The sequence below is a fragment of the Sardina pilchardus genome, chromosome 24 (assembly GCF_963854185.1).
Source record: "Sardina pilchardus chromosome 24, fSarPil1.1, whole genome shotgun sequence".
Classification (NCBI taxonomy): domain Eukaryota; kingdom Metazoa; phylum Chordata; class Actinopteri; order Clupeiformes; family Clupeidae; genus Sardina; species Sardina pilchardus.
This window is the reverse complement of record NC_085017.1, coordinates 7,235,279-7,258,304: the sequence shown is the minus strand read 5'-3', so window position 1 is coordinate 7,258,304 and position 23,026 is coordinate 7,235,279. Positions and strand designations below refer to the sequence as shown.

The 23,026-nt window shown below is 42.0% G+C and overlaps 1 protein-coding gene across 1 annotated transcript; it reads left to right on the top strand.

The window, feature by feature from the left end:
- Positions 1-3,861: 3,861 nt before the first annotated feature.
- Positions 3,862-15,328, top strand: LOC134072647 (consortin-like). The gene is made up of 5 exons (XM_062529438.1): positions 3,862-3,922; positions 13,429-13,475; positions 13,570-13,632; positions 13,947-14,036; positions 14,568-15,328. The coding sequence occupies exons 2-5, from the start codon at positions 13,469-13,471 to the stop codon at positions 14,732-14,734; spliced, it is 327 nt and encodes a 108-aa protein (XP_062385422.1). The 5' UTR covers positions 3,862-3,922; positions 13,429-13,468; the 3' UTR covers positions 14,735-15,328.
- The last annotated feature ends 7,698 nt before the right edge of the window (positions 15,329-23,026 follow it).

Here is a 23,026-nt window from a genome sequence, read left to right as displayed (position 1 = left end):
AATCCAGGTCACTCACTCACTCACTCACTCACTCACACACACACACACACACACACACACACCACTCACTCACTCACTCACTCACTCACTCACTCACTCACTCACACACACACTCACACACACACACACACACACACACACACACACACACACACGCAATTCTGAGCATTTTAGGCACAATTTCTCGCTAAAGAGATCAATCATCAGTCTAATTAGACAATGTATAACTTTACACTTACAGTTTAACAACACGACAAACCACAAACTACAGTATGACACTGTGTAGGCTACACACAATATTCATCAAGTCCAAAGTCCACGTCTAAAAAGACGAGTTACAATGACAAACCTGACACGCATGACAAATGAAAGAATAAGTAAATGAGAGGTTAATCCGTAAGGGGGAGGGGGAAAAAATGCTAACTCATACATGAGAAAGGTTGATGTTTGTTCAGTTGAGGTTACTTGTCTAATACTCATCTCTGACTGTTGCTTTCATTTCTCCCATTAGAAGGAGGTGGTGATCCAGATATTCATCATGAGCCACAGATCAGGAACAACAAGAACGGTGCACTTATCGACATACAAACCAACACAGTACAACAAGGTATACTCGTAGTCTATTATTTGTGTGTGTGTGAGAGAGAGAGGAAGAGAGAGAGAGAGAGAGAGAGAGTGTTAATCAGTGATGCATCCACAAAGGCCAGTTCAGTTTTGAAGTACATACAGTATACGGCCACATTATTACCATTTAATAATAATAATAATAATACATTTTATTTATATTGCGCTTTACATCAAATAAATGATCTCAAAGTGCTACAATACAAATACAAATACAAATATCTCCATTTACACTTTAACAAGTCTTGTATCCCTATGTCAGTCTACTGTGGGCCTGATCTGGCACCAACTACTTAAAAGCTTGCATTGAAACTCGTAATTCTGATTCTTGACAGTCATGACAAATGTACAGTCAACAAGTGGAAGAAAAATAGGTTAGATTGCAGGTGTTCCCACAGCCCTATGTTCCCACGAACCTATGTTCCTCCTACGGCCCTATGTTCCCACAATGCTATGTTCCCACAAACCTATGTCCTTACGGCCCTATGTTCTCACAATGCTATGCTCCCACAATGCTATGTTCCCACGGCCCTATGTTCTCACAATGCTATGTTCCTACGGCCCTATGTTCCCACAGTGCTATGTTCCTACGGCCCTATGTTCCCACAGTGCTATGTTCCTAATCTTCCTATGGACCTATGTTCCCACAGCCCTATGTTCCCACAAACCTATATTCCTCCTACGGCCCTATGTTCCCACAGTGCTATATTCCTACGGCCCTATGTTCCCACAGTGCTATGTGCCATCATTTCCAAGTTTTTTTTCTTTCCAAAATTAGACCCTGTGTCAATTTGCATCAGATTTTATTCCCATTTCGCCGGTCTTAACCCTAACCTAACCCTACCTTTGAAATTAGACAAATCTTGAAAGAACATAGGGCTGTGGGAACATAGGGCCTAATTTTTAAAAATGTCAAAAAATTACAAAAAAAATACAAACAAATCTTTGAAATGTGGGGATATAGGGCTGACCCCGTCAGTGTACTCCAGCTGTGGAGGTGTCCACCAGTATATTTTTGAGCAGTAGGCCTATAGATTGTCCTAAATTATCTCAGTGCTGAAAGTCTTATCCAGGTCAGAGAGAGAGAGAGAGAGAGCGAGAGAGAGAGAGAGAGAGAGAGGAAGTAGGTAGATGACAACAGGACAGTTCAGGACTGGGCAACCCAAACATCATTTCATTGACCTTGATTTGTCCTTGTCTTTGCTTTCCCTCTACAGGCCAAGGTCAAGGACTGTGGTGGCTTGAAATGATTACGACTGTGTGGACATGGCTTCGTGAATGGTGGAACGGCAAATAATGCCATGTAAAGCACTGTCAATGTAACAGGGTGGTCAGGGGCAGGGCAGACGCCCAACACCCCATGTCTGTAGCCTGACTACCCCACCCTGGAGCCTAGCGCCTCAGGGAATCTTTAGGAGATTGAGACCTTTACCGAAACAGAGCTTCACAGGTTCTATAAAGCATAGCGAGACATGAATTCCGTAATTAAAGCATTTATCGAACACAAAAGACAACACTGGACTCTTGGCATTTTAACTAAGGACGGGGAGGGCAACAAATAACTTGCCTGAGGGGGGCAGACTAATATCAAGGGTGACAAGTTCACACCAATAAACTCACAGCAAGCCTATGAAAGCGTTTCAAACAGTAGTGCAGCTCACCACAGCAAGCAACTCTCAGTTACTGTAACAACACACGTGCGGTTACACAAGTCCCCCAGCAGGTGACTAGCTTGGCCTCATTCTCTCATTGACAATGCCAATGTTATAGAATCCTATATGGACATCACATTATCAATAGCATTTCCACTATGAAATGCAAATATATTATAATATTTATTAGAAATAAATAAATAGAAATTGCTCAAGTGTTTGTGTTATGCTTCTTTACCACACATACAAGCATGAATTTAATTAATTGTAATACTGTCTGGTATGATCATACATTAATGATTAATCAGCAGACATCTCATTTTAAAAGATTAAACTTCATATGTACTTAATAGTGACTGTCAGACGAGCCACTGAATTACTTGCACATGAATCTGCATCAAGTGTTAATGGATGTGTGTAACGAATGCCAGCTAGTTAGCTGTGCTTGTCGAGCGTCAAGAGCGCTGCTGGCATGAAAGCTAGCCTGGGCTTTTAGCTGGATTGTTAGCGCGCTCGACTCCCGATCCGAGGTGCTGCTGTTTCGCGGGTTCGAGTCCGGGCGTGTGCAGGGCTGGACCGCGGTGGTTCCACACTGTAGGAATAACATTTTAACTGTCATGTATTCTTCTTTTCTGTCCATGTATTCTCTTTTATTTCATGTAACTTCTTTAAGTGTGCTTGGAACCATTAGGGTCTAAGAGAGTGGTGTTAGTTTTCTCATTTTGTTCTTCTGTCCTTGTGTGTGGTAATGGTATGCATTTGCCACGTAGGCAAAGGCATGATGATTTGCGTCTAACATCTGTGGCATGCTTCGAGGCCTCCCTGTGAGTTTGTTTCTCTAGAGGTAAAAAGCTTTTTCTCTGTATTGTCAGACTGCGTTGGGCCGCTCCCGCGTGTATGTCTCCGGTGCCGTTAATAAAGCTCTCTGAAAGAATCCTGACTGACTGAGGACTCTGCCGGAAAATCTCTTTGTCAAATCCTGAAACTTAGTACCACAACATAACGCAGGTTACATGTGGTAGCCATCACAGGCAATATGAATGCAGCCCCAGCCCATTCATATATCATGTTGGTGTTTCGGGTGCCTTCCAGATTTTCATGTTGAATTGTAAAAGTATGTCATGCTGTTGTGTCATCATATCATGACCAACCTGTTCATATAAGAAAACAATTAAACCAGCTACAAATGGAAGTGTGCACTTTTCTCTCTCTCTCTCTCTCTCTCTCTCTCTCTCTCTCTCTCTCTCTCTCTCTCTCACACACACACACACACACACACACACACACACACACACACACACACAAACACACTAGTTAGACATATCCTGTCTCAATAACACACCCACCCACATCCACACACCCACAACCACACACACACACACACACACACACACACACAAATTCCGTGCACAAAGACTGTAAGCAGAGCCTCCATCTACCCCCAGATCTCCATAGTGGTTCTCTAAAACTACACAACAGACAGCGTCGTGCTTACAGTATAGTTTACCTTCACTGCCTTACTTTGAATGAACTATTTACAACCATTTTTCTTTAAAATAAAAAAAGGAAAAGACATCTGTCTGCGCATGCGTTAGTCTAGGCATACACAGAAAGACTTCCTCTTTCCTGTTAAGAACTTCAATTCGGTGAGTGACTTTGAAATACTTTCAAAAAATCAGTATTGCGTGTTATCAACAAAATGAACCTTAAGAAAATTAAAATGTTCAGAGAAAGTAGTCTTAGTCGTATGACTCAAAGTTTTAATACCTGTTGAGAGAGTTGCCGGGGAGAATGATAAGAATCTGTATCTGAATCTGTCTGCATATGAGAAACAGCTTTATCTGTATGATGATAACCATCTGTGTATCATTAATCTGTATGTGATTAAAATCATCTGCATGTGATATGAATCATCTGTATATGATAAGAATAATCTGTATATGAGAGTCTGCTCTGTCTGTATGTGATGTGACATGAAAAGGTGCATATCTACTCTGTACTGCACTCTGGCAAATGAACAGTGCTATACAGTACACATACATTCACTGCCATGAAGCCTATTAACGCTGGATTTCCGAATATTTTGAATTACAAGTGTACTGGCACTGTTCATTTACAGTAGAATAAACAAAATAAGGTAACACTTCAGTTTAGGGTGTCGCTGTTACAGTGTACCTATAATTAGGTACAGTGTGGAACAACCTGTATAACAACATGTAGCCTACTATCAGGTACTATCATTGTACTTGCATTATGTATTTGTGGGTACCTACATGGTTATGGTTATGGTTGGTTATGGTTATGGTTATTTAGCAGACTCCTTTGTCCAAAGCGACATACAAATAAATAACATTACAAATTAAATAACAGTGAACAATTACAAAAAGGGAGAATAGCAATATTATCAATAAAACAATCAATTAAGCACTAACCTAATGAGAAATAAAACAATGAAATGAGAATAGCAATCAAATAAGTCACTTAGTTAATTATATAATAACAATAACTATAGCATGGTAAGGCTAAATTTAAGGACAATAGCAGAATAAATGTCAAATTCTAACAATGGACAAATTATAACAAAACAATACTATTATACAAACCATAACACATAACAAACGCTCAAAAGACTAAGTCCATATTAAACAAATATGCCTTAAGACCCCTCTTGAAAGATCCAAAACTGTTGCTGGAACGGAGAGCACTGGGCAACTCATTCCACCAACACGGAACCACTGAAGAATAGGATCTACAGTTTGACCTAGCATGAATGGTTTGTCGACATAACAGACGCTCCTCAGAAGATCGCAATGGGCGGTTGGGAATGTACATCTTGATCAAAGAACTGAAGTAGCTAGGAGCAGATCCAGTCAGTTGTTACATTGTAATACTGAGTGCTTTTACAAAACTTTGCCAATTTGCCTACATTTTTCATCAGAGGCAAAGGGCTGACCCGAGACCTGCTGGATGGGGTAAATCTGGTCATGAAAGATTTGATATACAAACCATTCTTAGCTCCAGTCAAGGAGTCATTGTCTTCAGTGTACATGTAACAGCTGTGCTGCTACAACCTTGATACGGGTTTTTGAGTCCACTGACTGGAATGTACTACAGAATGGTGATTTGGAGGAGGCCACACATTGCATGACTGACTACCTGAACTTCTGTATGGATGTTGTTGTTCCCACAAGAACTGTGCGCTGCTTTCCAAACAACAAGCCTTGGATAACCAGCAATGTCAAGGCCCTTCTAAATAGGAAAAAGATGGCGTTCAAAGAGGGGAACCAGGCAGAGCTGAGGCAAGTGCAGGGGGAGCTCAAAGTCAGGCTGAAAGAGGCCAAGGAGGATTACAGGAAGAAGGTAGAACAGAAGCTGCAGGAGAACAACATGAAGGAGGTCTGGGATGGAATGAAGACCATCACTGGACTTAGGAAAAGCAGCAGCTCTGTGGAGGGCGATCTGGACAGGGCGAACCAGCTAAACCAGTTTTACAACAGGTTTGATTGCCCTGCTTCAGTGGACAATGGTCGTCCACCATCACCATCACCAGCACCATCAACTGCTTCAGTGGACAATGGCCGTCCACCATCACCATCACCACCATCAACATCACCAGCACCATCAACTACGGACACTGCTCTTGCTGGCTTAACTGCCCAACTCACACCTCCCCCCTCACCCCCAGTGCAGCACGTCCCCTCCTCCCCTCCCCCCAGGGTGACCATGACCATGGTAACCCCTCACCCCCTCCCCTCCCCTCCCCCCTCATCACAACGGCAGATCAAGTTAGAGGACAGCTGAAGAAACTCCATCCCAGGAAAGCAGCCGGACCTGACGGACTGTGTCCAAGACTGCTCAAGGCCTGTGCTGCTGAACTGGGAGAGCCACTGGAGCATATCTTCAACCAAAGTCTACGTCTCGGGAGAGTCCCAACACTGTGGAAGACATCATGTCTTATCCCCGTCCCCAAGAAACCACATCCACGTGAGCTGAATGACTTCAGGCCAGTTGCTCTCACATCACACCTGATGAAGACCCTGGAGAGACTGGTTCTGGGGATACTTAGGCCACAGGTGCGCCATGCACTAGATCCTAGAAAGTGGGCGACGATGCAATCTCATACCTCCTACACAGGACACACTCTCACCTGGACAAGGGGAAAAGTGCTGTGAGAATCATGTTCTTTGACTTCTCTAGTGCTTTTAACACCATCCAACCCCCCAGATTGAGTGACAAGCTCCTGCAGATGGGTGTGGATGCTCATCTAGTATCCTGGATTGCAGACTACCTGACAGAGCGGCCACAGTTTGTCATACTGAAGGACTGCCTCTCCAACACTGTAATCAGCAGCACAGGTGCTCCACAGGGAACGGTGCTCTCTCCAGTCCTGTTCACCCTTTACACGTCTGACTTCTGCTACAACACGGAGTCATGCCACATGCAGAAGTTTTCAGACGATACTGCAATTGTGGGATGTATCAGGGATGGGCAGGAGGAGGAATACAGGAGCCTGGTGGAGGACTTTATGCAATGGTGCAGACTCAACCACCTACAACTCAACACGACCAAGACCAAGGAAATGGTGGTAGATTTCAGGAGGTCCAAGCCTGCTCTGCTGCCAGTCACCATTGAGGAGGTCAATGTGGAGGTGGTGAACACATACAAGTACCTGGGCGTACATCTGGACGATAAACTGGACTGGTCAGTCAACACTGAAGCAATATACAAGAAAGGGCAGAGCAGGCTGTACTTCCTGAGGAGGCTGCGCTCCTTCAATGTCTGCAGCAAGCTCCTCTGGATGTTTTACCAGTCTGTTGTTGCCAGCGTCCTCTTCTATGCTGTGGCATGCTGGGGAGGAAGCACTAGGAAGAGGGATGCTGGGCGACTAGACAGGCTGGTAAGGAAGGCTGGCTCTGTTGTGGGAGCTGATCTGGAGTGCATCACTTCAGTATCAGACAAAAGGACCCTGAACAAGCTACACAGCATCCTGGACAATGACTGTCATCCACTCTACAGCACTATCATACAGCAGAAGAGCTTGATCAGCTGGAGACTACACTCCATGACATGCACAACAGAAAGACTGAGGAAGTCATTTGTACCCAGGGCCATACAACTGTACAATGCTTCACTGAAGGGAAAAGGAGAGTTGGACTTCTATGCATAGTATATCTGCACCTCCACCCTCTTATACACTTACATGGCATGGCTTACATGTCTACCCTCATGTCTAACTCTTATATTATTACTATGTTAAGTTTATTTTAATTGTCCATATATTTATACTAGTACTGTTATTATTATTACTATGCTTACATTTTGTACTGTACATATTGTCGTGTCTTTACTTTTGTTTAAGTATTAAATGTCTGCTGGATATACTAGTTAGCTGACAGGCTAGTTTAGCACTCCGTCTTGACATCAATCAGTGGGTTATGTCGTAGGTTACTCACAGTCTCCGAGGCAAGGGTAATGATGACACGACAGGAATCCAAAGTTGAACGCTTTACTATTAAGTATTTGGCATTACAACAAGGCTGCAAAGCCACCTAGCTCTGACGAGGGAGAGTTATCTCGCCAGGGCTAAACGGTGGTTTAATGATGCAGCTTCAGACTGAAGCATTTCCGTCTAACATCACTTATATGAACACATCAGACCCTACTGGCCAGATAAGGTACTACACTAACATTGTTAATACTGAACTAAAAGTAGAATACATTACACAGCCCCCCTCCAAGAATACTGAGTCCCTTCAGTATAATTTCAAGTTCAAACTCATATGTAAACTTCACACATTCACACTCTGGTGGCAGGGTTATGTCTTTTTCCAACAGCACACGGGCAACAGAGTAGTCTGACCCCTCCCCTCCAATGATCTTTGCAGGGATTGGCTCTCCTTCAATGAACACACGGCCGGTAGCCTGAATTGTGACATTCGCAGCTCTGAGGAAATCCAGGCCCAAAAGAAGACAATCATGAATTGGGGCCACATAAACATCCCATTCGAATGTGTGGGTTCCTATCTGGAAGACCACTTGCAATCCACTCATGGCTGACATTTCACTGTTGGACTCTGCATTGTGAAGAACTGCCTTCTCAAGGGCTAGCTGCTCACCTCCATAGAGTTGCTTGTAAAGCCCTTCAGATAGAATGGTTGCCTCAGCTCCTGTGTCCACTACAGCTTGGACTGGAATGTTATTGACCTTCAGTGCTATGTAGAGGCTTGGCCCTCGGTTAGTGGCACGACTGATAGTCGGCGTTGGGGAGTGGGCCCGCTCACGAACTGCTTCACGCTCGCCTGTTGTCTTGTGGAGAGCTGACGGGCTGGGTGACCTAGAACAATCTCTCCTGAAGTGCCCCGCCTCCCCACACTGATAGCAAAGCCCTTTGGTGCCCCTGGGAGGACTTGCAGAGTTGGCCCGTGCTCTACTTTCAGGCTGAGGCAGTTGCTGCGGCTGCCCGCGGCCTCTGTCACGGCTTGGACTATGTTCTCTTCCTGGGGGATGGTCTGAGTACCTCTGCTCTCTTCGGTCACTCATGACTGGCGGCAAACGGTTAATTGTCAACTGCATTTGCTCAACTTTTTCAATGAGTCCTTTAAACTGATCAGCTGTGACATAGGTTGGACTTTGAACACGACGAGATAGCAGTGCTACGTCATCATCATCATCAGCCCAGGACACCCGCCTTGTCCTACCTTTCAGGTCCAGCTCTCGCCCCACAGTAGCCTTATAATTGTGTTCATGTACCTCCACTAACTTCTGAGCATCCGCTAGTGTGCATGGATCCTTGTTCATCACCTCATAGGCTAATTTCTGATTTTTTAAACCTTTAAGAAAGGCATCTGCAGCTAATTGGTCTTGCAATGGCATTTCCACTCCAGGATAGGCCAGGGTTATTAGGCGCCTTACCTCCTCTGCAAACTCGGCTGAAGACTCTTTTGATTGTCGCAGCTCTCCAAGTTTTCTGCGAACAGTTGTTGGAGGGTCGTGTTGACCGAATCGTTGAGTCAGGTGTTCTTTAAGCAGCGAGTAGTCCTCTCTGATGTGCTCCGGGAGTGAACATACATAGCGCATGGCAGGACCGCGAAGGCATTCATGCAGCCTGTCAACTCTTTCAGCACCGTTCCATTCATATTTCCGAGCTAATCTCTCAAAAGGCAACAAGAATGACTCCCAGTCCTCCTTCCCTTCATACGTTGCCATTTTTGGCCTAGGACCATCATATGTGGTGACTCGACCTCCATCGGGATGTGCCGGACTGGGGCCATATGCTCGGGGGTTGGCAGCTGTGAGGCGCTGTCGTCCTCTCTCCATGCCTCTGGCCCTGTCCTCAGGTCCTGAATCAGACGCCATCCATGAGGGGCCTGCACTCCGAGCCCGTTGCTGAATAACCTCCAACTCAGCCGTGAACGAGTTTGCAGTGTCCGGAGTATCCATGGGTGTGGCAGATGATGTTCGCACAGATGAGTGCTCAGATGAGCGGTGCTCTTGTAATCCATGGCGGGAAAAGCCTCCTCGCTCGGCCTCTGGTCTGCGACTTCGTGTAGCCTGACCTGGGTTTAGGCTTTGTGAGAGTTGTGAAGTGGTTGTTTCCAGCTCCGTGGGTGTGTCACTGCTGGCCTTCAGATGTGGGGCTAACACAGATAGGAATTCCAGAAGGTGTTTGGCTTGCTGCTCCAACACCAATCGCAGCCACGGTGGAGGCTCCTCTACCGCTGAGGCTGTAGCGCCTCCAGCGCCTCCAGCATCATTCTGCTGTTCTTCAGACATGTTTGTTGAATTGTTGTATTTTCTTGTTATCTATTTAAAGTTGTTAATGTTGTTTAAGAGGTGATTTAAGTATCTTGGTCAATGCAGTCAATCTTGTAATTAAGAGCTCCCAGTGCTTTCTTTTCTTTTTTTTTTTTTATTTTCTTTTTTTTATCGATTTCCTTGAAATTGTAATATTTTCCACTAAAATAATTTCTCTATGTAATCAATGTATAACACTATGTTACGAAATTAGTCCATGTCAACAGTCTATGAGCTGTTTTCCTCTATGTCCATATTATTTTCCTCTTCCAAACAGCAGCGTTCTTCTCTGTAGCGATCTTATCCGTGCAGCTGGGAAGATACACTGTTGCAAAAGACGTAGAGCTAGACCGGGAAACCCTTCTGCTTATCGTTGCTAGGCAGCGGCTAGTTCTCGTTCCCTCTCTTCAAATGGTAAAATAGCACAGTCCGGAATTTTGAATAAAGGACTCTGAAGCACAGTTGTCGTTGTATTTCTTAGTCTGCTTCAATGCTGACGGCTACTTGCACTTCTGACACCAGTGTCGTGTCTTTACTTTTGTTTAAGTATTAAATGTCTGCTGGATATACTAGTTAGCTGACAGGCTAGTTTAGCACTCCGTCTTGACATCAATCAGTGGGTTATGTCGTAGGTTACTCACAGTCTCCGAGGCAAGGGTAATGATGACACGACAGGAATCCAAAGTTGAACGCTTTACTATTAAGTATTTGGCATTACAACAAGGCTGCAAAGCCACCTAGCTCTGACGAGGGAGAGTTATCTCGCCAGGGCTAAACGGTGGTTTAATGATGCAGCTTCAGACTGAAGCATTTCCGTCTAACATCACTTATATGAACACATCAGACCCTACTGGCCAGATAAGGTACTACACTAACATTGTTAATACTGAACTAAAAGTAGAATACATTACAATATTTATTGCTGGTCACTAGAATTTAATCTTGCACTGTTGCACTGTTGGACTTATTTGCACTACCAACTTGACACACACCTCAGACTGGATCACAGTACCAATCCTCAGTACATTCATGCATACCTTATCTAGAGTATTCTACTGCTCCTTTAGTCATGTTGATTTGTTGATTTGCTTTTTAATTTTCCTGTTTACATTGTTTACATTGTTTACATTGTACTGTATGTTGTGTGTGGTGTCTTAAAGCAATAGTTCGGAATTTTGGACATAGGACCTCATTTCCAACTCAGTCTGGGTGATAGGCCTATAGGTCGGTGAAGACCATTTTCGGTGAATTTCTGCCCTTCCTATGAGTTGCAGCGTTCATCTCGTGCTAATCTGGTGCCAAGATAACGCAAGTCAACGGTAACATCCAGCCTGCCACTGAAAACACTCCACAGAACACCCGAAACAAATACATTTTAACGTCAGACTATCGATGCACATGCCTAGTGTTGATAGAACCATGTTAGAAATAAAACGAACCTTGCATCGCATTGCAATAGCCTACTTTGTTCCCTGTATGGCAGTGGCGGATTGATATTGAGAAACTAGTCCCTCAAAATGTAATAAATCATTGAGTTGCAAGGTTAGTTTTATTTCTAAAATTATTCTATCAACACGGACATGTATATCGATTGTCCGACGATTTAATTGACTTGTCTCGGGTGTGCGGTGGAGTGAGTAAGACTGTTGTTGATGTCAGACTGATGTTACCGTAGAAATGTGTTAGCTCAAAACCAGTGTTAGCAAAGGGGGACGCTGCAACTGAAGGAAGGGGCTAAACGAGATAAAAACGGTCTCCACCGACCTATATCACCTCGGTAAAGTTGGAAATGAGGCTCCTATGTCTAAAATTCCGAACTATTCCTTTAAGCTGCTGGGACCTTGAATTTCCCCTTGGGGATCAATAAAGTATCTATCTATCTATCTATCTATCTATCTATCTATCTATCTATCTATTCCACTGTTTCAAAGAGTAATAAGTGTGTACCAACACAGTTGATACATAGGGTAAGGGCAGACATGTTCCAAGACATCAAAGACACAACATACATGTCATACAGTATGTGCATGCAAGTAGTCAACTGGTACACTTAACAGGTTTATTCCACAGTATCAAAGAGTAACAAAGGTGTAGGAGTGCAGCTGTTACATTTATCAACTGTGTTGGTAGCCTACACACTTATTACTCTTTGATACAGTGGCAATAACCCGTAACAAGGTTGTAGTAGCACAGCTGTTACATGTCTGAAGACAATGACCCCTTGACTGGAGCTAAAAATGGTTTGTATATTAAATCTTTCATGACCAGATTTACCCCAGCAGGTCTCAGGTCAGCCTTTTGCCTCTGATGAAAAATGTAGGCAAATTGGCAAAGTTTTGTAAAAGCACTCAGTATTACAATGTAATAACTATATGTAGGTATCCACAAATACATAATGCAAGTACAATATTACCTGATAGTACATGTTGTTACACAGGTTGTGCCACTGTACCTAATTAGGTACACTGTAACAGTGACACCCTAAACTAAAGTGTTACCCAAAATAACAACACACAAGATATTTCCTGAAATATTTTGCCCCAGATATGCACTTTTTATCGCAAAGACTGTAAACCATCACTTTTGTATCAATTGGGCAGCACACAGATACTCTGAACTAATTCTCTATGAACTAATTCTCTAAGCTAAATGAACTAATTCTCTAGCTAAATGGGAATCTTGAAGGCTGCGCATCGTTTCATACAGATCAGTATGCCAAGATCTTTCAGATCTATGTATGCATCTTTTTTTCTGTTTTATTTTATTTTATTTTATTTTTTTCATTATAAACAGAAATTGTAACAATTACATGTGCTAAATATTTACTGTGTGTGAGAGTACACATGCAGGAGTGGAAGTACAGTGGAGAGCATATGTATTTGGGCCACAGTCACACGAACACACACACACACAAACACACACACACACACACACACACACACACACACACACACACACACACACACACACATACACACACACACACACACACACACACACACACACACACACACACACACAATGGGGAGAACATGTATTTGAACCCATGCTAAAGTTGACTAAAAAGAGGAATATAAAATCATCTTAGGACACCAATGTTCTTTGTGATTGAAGAATGTATAGTACATAAATTAATGTTCTTCCTCAAATATATGAATTGGTGAAAGGTAATAGGAAGATATAGGCTAAGGCAAAAACATATGTCAAAAATATGTTTTAGTTGTTGGCTATGTTGGGTTTTCAAATACCACACTTAGCGATGACAAAATTTAGTAGACATCAATTTTAGTTAGATCGTATGTTTATGTTGCGCGAGTGTGGTTATACAGTAAGCTAACTGTATCTCTCTGTTTCCTAGTTGATATTTTAGATACTGAGTTTCTGAAGGGACTGCAACCATGCCAAGTAAGGGCATTTGTTTTACTGCTTCTCATGAAAACCCATATGGTAAACATGTGGCGAAAATGATAAATTATATTTGAAATATTCTGTTTTTCAGTCGTAAACAAAGCAGTTGTGAAAGCCAAAGAAGCCAAAGAAATAAGGGCTGGATTGACTCATAGTAAGTCTGGTGCTCCTGGTTGCTGGTGGAGGAGATGAGTAGTGAAGGGGGCATGTGAAGAAGTGGAATTTTGCTAACTCACACATGGCAAAGGTTAATAAAGGACTTTTACTGAATATATCGGAGTGCCTCGGATCTCTTCTCGTTTTTGACATGCATTCTTTTTGATCCTGATGAGTGCCTGATTCTGGAATTTTACTTCATCGCCCACTGAAGCAATCACTTTTTCTCTCTCCAATTTCAAAGGTTGATGTTTGTTCTGTTTTGGTGATATTCATCTCTGGCTTTTTTTTTTTTGTCTCTTCTCTCATTAGGAGGGCCTGGCAACCCTAATATTCATCATGAACCGACAGTCACAGTCACAAAGAAGTGTGACAAGATCGATGCTCAAGTACTTTCAGAGGGTGGGCAACCGTCAAGTACATCTGTGTGTGTGTGTGTGTGTGTATGTGTGTGAGATTTTAGCCTTTATTCAAATATAGGACAACGAAGAGTGGGTGGAATAGAGAAGCAAGCGGGAGATAGAGAGATGGGCTGAGACCAGAACTTTTTAGACTGGATCGTATACACTAGCGGCATAATTTGATGAATTGGTAGCCTATTGATGTTTAGAAAACTGCTGGCATTAATGTTCTTTCATCGTGCCAAAATACAGTAGCCATTGTGCTAGAAAATGCTTGACACTAAATGACCTTACTGTACTGGTCCTTGAGTTGTGGATCTGTCCAAGGTTTCTTCCTATATGTATCTCCAAATCTAGGGAGTTTCCCCCCTGTTATCATGGGCTCTCTCTGAAAGTTTGACACTCTGTAAAGCGCCATGAGACATGTGCAATGTTTTGCCGCTCTATCTGTGAAATTAGATTGACATTTGAAAATTGAAAATGCACCTGAACAGAGGCCACCTTATCATAAACGTGTGGGTTTTCCCTGCAGACTCCCGGCTCCCCCTCCGTCTCCTGTGTCTGGTTGTCTTGGTGATCAGTGTTGGTGGGATGGCGCTCTACTGCATGGTGGGTGACCCTCAGTCTGCCGTGTGCACGGCGTTCTTCAACAACATCAAGGTCTACATGGCCCAGGTGCTGAACTTGTTCTCAAGCTGATGTGACGTTGTAACCTGCCTCAAGGTGTGAGCCACAACAATGAACTGTCTCCGCCTTCATTTGATAGGGATGTTTAGAAATATGACTGGGACAATAACCGAGGGACATCTGATACCAGCCAACTATTTTGCAAACCTATCAGTGCCTCTAGATCTGAAAATCAAAGAGTGTATTTGCATCTCATTTTCACTTCTCATTTCACATTTTATTTTCGAAAAGGGATTGGTGTTCTAATAACAACTTCATCAACGCACAGTTTGTTTTTCCTCCAGCCTTGGTGATCAACACCAAGATCTCTGTGCATGTATGCGGGCTGATAACCAATAGATTCCAATTGTAACTTTTAGAAGAAGCCAATGTCGTAGGGAAGAGGCTGGGAGGCTGTATGAGATATAATTACGTCATATGTTATTTAGACTGATTTCCTTTGATTCACAACGTAAAATGACCACAATGATATATTACTGAGATAACAGAGACATGAAGTGTGAGTGTTTTTTAAGAAGTGATATATATTTTACATTGAATACTTGTGTGATTGTCAAATAAAAATATATATATTATGAAATGCAAATAAAAATGAAAGTACCTCAAGTGCTGTATGCTTCTTTTCCAGGCAGACAATCATGAATTTAAAGTTTTAGGTCACTTTCCATTCCTGTTCAATGGAGTGAAATTTCCATTCCACTCCATTATAGATAGAATGAACTAACAATTTAAATAATAATAATAATAAAAAAGAAAAATGTATGCAACTGATCTCAGCTGGTATTCTGTCTATAATGGAGTGGAATAGAAATTTGAAAGTGACCCCAAACTTTGGACCGGTAGAGTACATGATCAGTCATTGATGCAGTAGATGTATAACTTCAGATTCACCTGCACAGGAATCTGCATGAAGTATAGAACACAAATGTAGTTCCAACCCTGTAATATATCATGTTGGGTTTCGGGTGCCTTTTAGTTCATGGACTAACTTTAAAAGTAGTTTATGGACTACGTGTAAAAGTATTTTATTCTATTGTCATCAAATCATGAACACATGTTAAACCTGTTGACCTGGAATGAAAGAAAACAATGAAACCAACCACAGATGGAAGGGCGTGTGCTTTTACATCAAACAGGCTCTCTCTATCTCTCTCTCTCTCTCTTTCTCATTCACACACACACACACACACACACACACACACTATACATATCCTGACAACACATCTACGCATGCGCTCAAGACTTCCTCTTTCCAGTTCAGGAGCGGAAAGCACCATATACTTCCATTTGGTGAGTGACTGCTATCCATAAACAATAGATACAGCCTTAAAAACATCTGTGACTTAAATCAACCTTAAGATAAAATAGACAGTTAAAATATTCAGAGAAAGTTGTCTCTGTCACACGAGTCGAAGTTTTGACATCTGTTGTTTAGAGAGGACCAGACAGTTTCTTACCCCGTGGAGCAAAACATTTGCAGCGGTAAGAGCAAAGAATATATCTGAATCTGTTTGTTTGTGATGAGAACCTGTTCTATCTGTATGTAATGAGAACCTGTTTCATTTGCATGTTTCATTAGAAGTAACTGAAGAATGATGCTTGTTTATTGGCTACACATTGCAATTCAAAAACTTAGTACTTGCAAAAGGTGTCAATAGACTTCAGCTATGAACAAATGAGTACCGGCACTGTTCAATTACAGTAAAATAAACAAAAGTATAACAACACACAAGATATTCCCTGAAACCTGCTGCCCCAGCCTGACCCTGCATCCATATTGTGTCTATGCACTTTTCATTGCAAAGACTGTAAACCATCACTTTTATATAAATGGCAACAACTGGGCAGCACACAAAAAAACCTGAATTAATGCTCCAACCTAAATGAGAATCCTCGAGAAAATGTGCTCTCTGGGTCCCCCTACAGTTGAGAGGCGCAATAATGCATGAACTAAGTATGCATCTTTGCAACAAACTATATAACTATAGCATAACTCCGATACAATATAGATGGAATGCACCGACATCAGTCTGCAAAAAAAGAGCTCTGAATTCCTGTAATAGCCTATCTACTTGTACTACAGTCTAGCAGCTCTTCTCCATTTGATTTCGGTGGTCATGTTTCTAAACCAAACAGCAACTTTCTATGGTAAATTTACAAGCGTTAACATCTTCTCAGAGTGCCATTCTCCCTTTTAAGAGTTTACGTTCCATCAAAATGATTAATGGAAATGACATTTTAAGATAAAAAAATATTAGGGGACTATTTAGTTGATGTGTGTGAAGTGTTGTGCAACACTGTCTGTCACTAGTTTTGTAAACCTGATTGCAATATTTTATCCTAAAGGTCTTTTATTATTTGTACATCTTCCTTATTGGTATGATCATGTGCAATAATTTGTTATCTCATTTATATAGTCTGTGATCACTGAAGAAATGGCTAGACAACGATATCCGCCAGGTAAGTGTGATTATCCTATTTATGTCATATGCCATTTCCCATTAAAGAAATATGCCAGAGTTAATACATAAAATATTTTTATTGAATCTATTGTTCTATTGACATATTGTGTGTTTTTCTTTCTGTCTATGTGTTTTAGGACGCAGTTTCAATATATCAGCCGGGCCTGGAGAATGTGTTAACCATCCTATTATTATTAACAATTCGATAGGAAAGGATCTTCAATGCCAAATGAACACCACAGGTACTGTATATATATAATATATACATAAACTTATCCAGAGAGCATAACATACATTGGTAAATATACAAACCACACAATCTATAAAACAGTCCTGAGATAGAGATGTTACATGTCTCTTTTTGTGTATTTGTTCCCTTTTCCCAACAGGAGCATCAGGTTTTACCAAAATAACACATGCTCCACAAATAATTGAAAACCAAGTTGATGGCATTATCAACACTGACACAACTCATAGACAGGTAAAAATCAAATGTTTACTTCTGAGAGTGATCCTAGAGAGTGAAAAAATGTGATCAGTGAAGTTATTGTAAGCAAGTAAGTATGACCTGTCAGTCTCTTAATCCAGGTCATGTAAATATTAAATCCATCAATTATTAACATAAATATAATTTTATGAACATAATTCTCACAGCACAGCAAATCTTGTCCAGATGAGACTGACGTCACTGAAGCAGGTAGATGATCTTCAAAACCAACCTTTGGTTGTCTGGGGTGGGGGTAATATAGGGATGAGATTATGTCCATGTTGGATGTTGGGGGTCAAGGGGTCAAATTATACTCTAAATATTCTAATTGTTTTTAGTTAGGAGTGAAGCTGTTGTGGAAGGCAACAAAGCAAGAGAAATTACAGCCAGAGTGATCAATGGTAAGTCTGATGTTTTCTGACCCTGCACCGAGGGAATAAGAAGCTGGCAAACTGCAACTGGTCTTTTACTCGTCTGATATTCATCTCTGACTCTTATTGTTTTGTCTGACTCTTGTCCCGTTAGAAGGAGGTGGCGACCCAGATATTTGTCATGCGCCGATGGTCAGAAACAACAAGTCTGAAAAGATCGACGTTAGCACAGTTTCAACAGGTGAGTAAACATCAGGATGTACTTTTAGTCTGTTATGTATATATATGTGTGTGTGTGTGTGTGTGTGTGTGTGTGTGTGTGTGTGTTGGACAGAGCGAGAGAGAGTGTGTGTGAGAGAGAGAGAGAGAGAGAGAGAGAGAGAGAGAGAGAGAGTAGTGTGTTCACTTTCTCTCAATCCATTGATGGGGAACTCAGTGCAAGAATCTAATGCCAACAGTCGTCAGTCATCATCAGTGCTGAGGGAAACGTAAGGTTAGTGTATTGTCATGTGAAATATCATTTTGACCTAATTTAAGAAGACTTTGACTTATTTTAAGGGGTCTTATCAAGACAAATTTATTAAACAAACTGGCAGACAGATTTGGTTGTTTTCAGGTAGAGATGTCCATCTTTTCCTAAATCACGTCAAATGATTTCACAAGAAAGCATAGGTAAGTCTCTATACTGCAAACAATACCAACTAGTTTTTTTTATCTTGATATCAGATTAATAACACTAGTTAGATTTGAGTAGATGTTTCTTTGCAGTGTAAAACATCCAAGAGAAGCTGCAGACATTAAAGGACCACGGCCTGTTCAGGAACTACCGCTGGCTCAGCCCTTTCTTGTAGAGTGTTTCAGTGTTACCTGACCAGTTTATTGTTCAGGTGTATACCCAGATACTTGTAAGTGTTTACCACCTCCACATTAACCCCCTCAATGGAGACTGGCAGCAGAGCAGGTTAGACCACCTACGGAAACCCACCACCATCTCCTCTGTGGCGGGTGGCTGGTATCTGGTAGCTGCACTGTCTGTGGTCACCTTGTGGGGGAGGGGTGCATCAGCCTTTGATGGTGGGTGTGAGCGTTGCACTGAGAGTGAGGGGGGAGATGTGGGTTGGGCAGGCAAGCAAGTAAGCAGTGTCTGGGTCAACTGTGGGTGGACAGACCAGTGCTGCTGGAGCTGGGCAGGTGAACCTGTTGTAGAAGTGATAAGTGGTTCGCCCTGTCCACATCTCCCCCCTCAGGCCTGTGATAGTCCTCATTACGGTTTCTGTTAGATAGATAGATACTGTAGATAGATAGATAGATAGATACGTAGATAGATAGATAGATAGATATTTTATTGATCCTCAAGGGGAAATTCAAGAGATTGAGATATATATTTCTGCGCCTGAATATACAGTAAAAGAGAAGAGAAGCTCTAAAAAACAATTGCAAATGTTCTACAACGGGGCACTAAGAGATATGAGGGCAGCATACACTCTGTTCTACAAAGGAGGGTCTCCCATGAGAAAGACTTATTGGTGGACAGGGTTTTTGCTATCTCACACCTTACAGAGATTGACGTTTGTTCAGATGAGGTCAGTTGTCTTATATCCATCTCTGACTCTTGTTTTGAATTCTTCCATTTGAAGGAGGTGGCGACCCAGATCTTCATCATGCACCAAGGACAATCAACAACAGGGCTGAAAATGTCAACGTCGACACAGTTTCAAAGGGTGGGCAAACATTAGGGGACACTTTTAGTCTGCTGTTTGTGGACAGGGCAGGACACACAAACAATTAATTTGGTTTGTCTTTGCTTTTCCTCTATCACAGACCAAAGAACTGTTGTACAGACATGGGTTCATACATTGAGATGGCCTCTGCAGGTTGTGTGGACATGGATCTCCAGCTGGTGGAACAGGGGTCAATGACTTGCTGCAACATGAAGCACGACCAACAAACCAGCCAGGGTTCTAACATTCCATGGACGGAATGTCTTGAAGTAACAGGCTGGTTTCAGCTTCTACATCCTAAAGAACATGGATTTTTAGAGGCTTTTGTTATTAGCCTATAATAGCACCCAAGGAAACAATCAGCAGTAAATCCATGGCCTCAGAAAAGGGTCTGAAGGTCAAACTATATTTTTTGTATGCATTTCTAAAAAAAGAAAGAAAGAAAGAAAGAAAGAAAAAGAACAACACCCAATGCAGAATTCTGCAATAGGAAAATCATGGCCCCAGAGGTGAACCGTGTTGGGGAGTAACGAATTACATGTAATTGCGTTATGTAATTTAATTACAAAATAAATGTAACAGTAATATATTACAGGTATTTGAATTTTTTCAAAATTACAATTTGAATTACATCTCAATATTGTCAGCAAAACCTTGCAAAGAATATTGTACGTAAAAATAACTGTTTCCCTCCACAGCCATAGTTTGATACGGGACCTTCTGATAGGCTCTATCACGTCTACAGCGCCATAAGCGTACACGCCTGCCTGTGCATGCAGCGATCTGAATTTCAGTTTTAAACGTGTTACGATAAAGAAAAAAAAGGCTGTGACCTATCTGTATTTCAACTCAAATTGATTTATCAGTCAAATTTGTCTTGAAGTCTGACCTTGTGGTGGTTATCATTACATTATCTCATAAAAAATGTGATGCTAATTCATATATTAAAAGGGGCTCAATATAGCCTGGGAATGCCCATGCTGCCTTGTGCGCTTGTTCCGAACTGCTAGGCAGCCCGGAGACCTAGGCCGAAATCTTCTCATGGATTGGGGACTATATATATCATTAAAAAATCTGAAAAGTAATCAAAAAGTAATTAGTTACGTTACTCAGATAAAGTGATTCAAATAGTTACACTACTATCTAACATACTAACATTTTAAACAGGGTAACTTGTAACTATAACACATACATTTCTCTGCACTTTCAGTCAGAGATAATGGCCTGCACTATTCCTAAAACACAACCCTTCTGGCTCACGGATTAATAGGTTGAGAACGATGACATTCTCTTTAGCATTGTCGTAGCGTAACCTGCTATATCAAAACGAAGCATTGAAACAATGTAACGTTGACTGCAAAGATTATGCAGACCGTTGCGATGGACGGACACACGCACACACATTATCGAAATCATAGGCTACGTCGGACGCTTAAATGCTAGTTTCTACATGGGTTTAGGTAGTGATCGGGCTATAATAAAACCACACTTTAATAGTAGTTGGTGAAACCCGGGACATATTAGCGTCCCGACAGGCTTTTGTCGGGACTCGGGACATGCCACGCAAAATCGGGACTGTCCCAGTAAAACCGGACGTCTGGTCACCCTAGGTAGGCCTACTTTGATTGGTTGTGCAGGATGTTGGTTTCTGCACCTCAAAATGGCTACCCCTTGGCTTGCTTTGTTTGCTATAGTGTAGCACACGCTGGTTTGGTTTGTTTTGTTTACTAGTAGGCTAGTTGTCCGTGTTGGTTGCAAAACGAAATGGCTTGCTTTGTTTTCTAGTCTAGCACTTGCTAGTTTTGCTACTACTAGCCTACTACTACAACAAGATACTTTCTTGGCTAGCGGACATCGGACACGTGTGAAATTTGTGTGCTTTGTTTATGTGCTGCTAAAGAGACTAGCCACCCTAGCGCCCCTGGTGCTATCCCAGGAAGTGTTTGCGCAGGTGCACAAAGTTTAAGCAGTGGCAGGGTCGGTTGACGTCGCAGCGGTGTGTTTCGCAGTTTGTCGTCGGCTGATCTCAGCCAACGCCAGGCGACGCCAACGTCGGGAGTCGGGAGTTGGCTCGAGTCTGGGTGGTGTATCTAGGCCTTAACGTTGCCTACCTAGCAATGCTTATTTATGAAAATGCTAATAGGCAATTTAGGCTACTACATTAGCACTGCTGTCTCCTTAATTGCATGGGGCAGCTGTTTGCACTGTCTGAAAACCCTGTAGGTAAATTGTTTTGGGGGATCTGTGAAACTTAAGCATAGATAAGAGGACACTATTGTATTAATAACACTATTTGTCGTGTATTGCACACTAATAAAGTATTATTGTAATTGTTTAAGCAGACAACTGGAATAGTAGAGCAGCTCGAAGAATAAGTATCTTTTATTTAACACATCACTATATATCACTAGCCAACATGGCAGTTTCAAGAGCTAGAGAGCACCCCAGTAGGCGGATACTCATTTATACTTATAAGAACAGACCAATCAGAGACCTCCACTATCTTATTACCAATCAAAATGGCAAAAACTATTAAAGCAATATATCTGTGTGTAGAACACCACACTATTATAATAATAATGGCGGGAATAAACTTGGCTGTGAGGAGTTGACTGAAAGTTTAGCCTATTTATAGCTGCCACAAGTCTCTCCTGCACTGGCTCAATGTCTCCACCCCTTGCCTTCCCATTTTCGGACAGTTGGTAATTATGGCTCTGCTGTTGTTAGAACGGCTGTGTATCACACAACATACAAATTAAATTGTGTAAAAATCAGTGATAATATTGGCACTGGCCGCCTTGTCAGTTGACAGCTGCATTAAATAGGCCAATCTGTGCATTGGCTATGGCAACAATGTTGCTGCTGCGAACATTATTACCTGATTAATATGAAGATCGAATGGGCCCAATAATTGTCTTCCAACAAAATCATTAGTGGCAAGTACTGGTACAAGCCTTGAGCTGTTGGCGAATAAGGTGTTCCTACTTGTCTTCCAACAAAATCATTAGTGATGAGGGGGAATAGGCAAGTACTGGTACAAGCCTTGAGCTGTTGGTGAATAAGGTGTTCCTACTTGTCTTCCAACAAAAACATTAGTGATGAGGGGGGATATTGGCTGGGACTGGGTTGGGTTGCTGCAATTGTCTCTGAACAGAACTAAATCCAAAAAGGTGTCATCTCATTCTCTTGTTTACTAAGGATTAGGCTACCGTGGGTCCATGACCTCTGAGGTCAACCTTCATTCATAACACAAACATTTCACG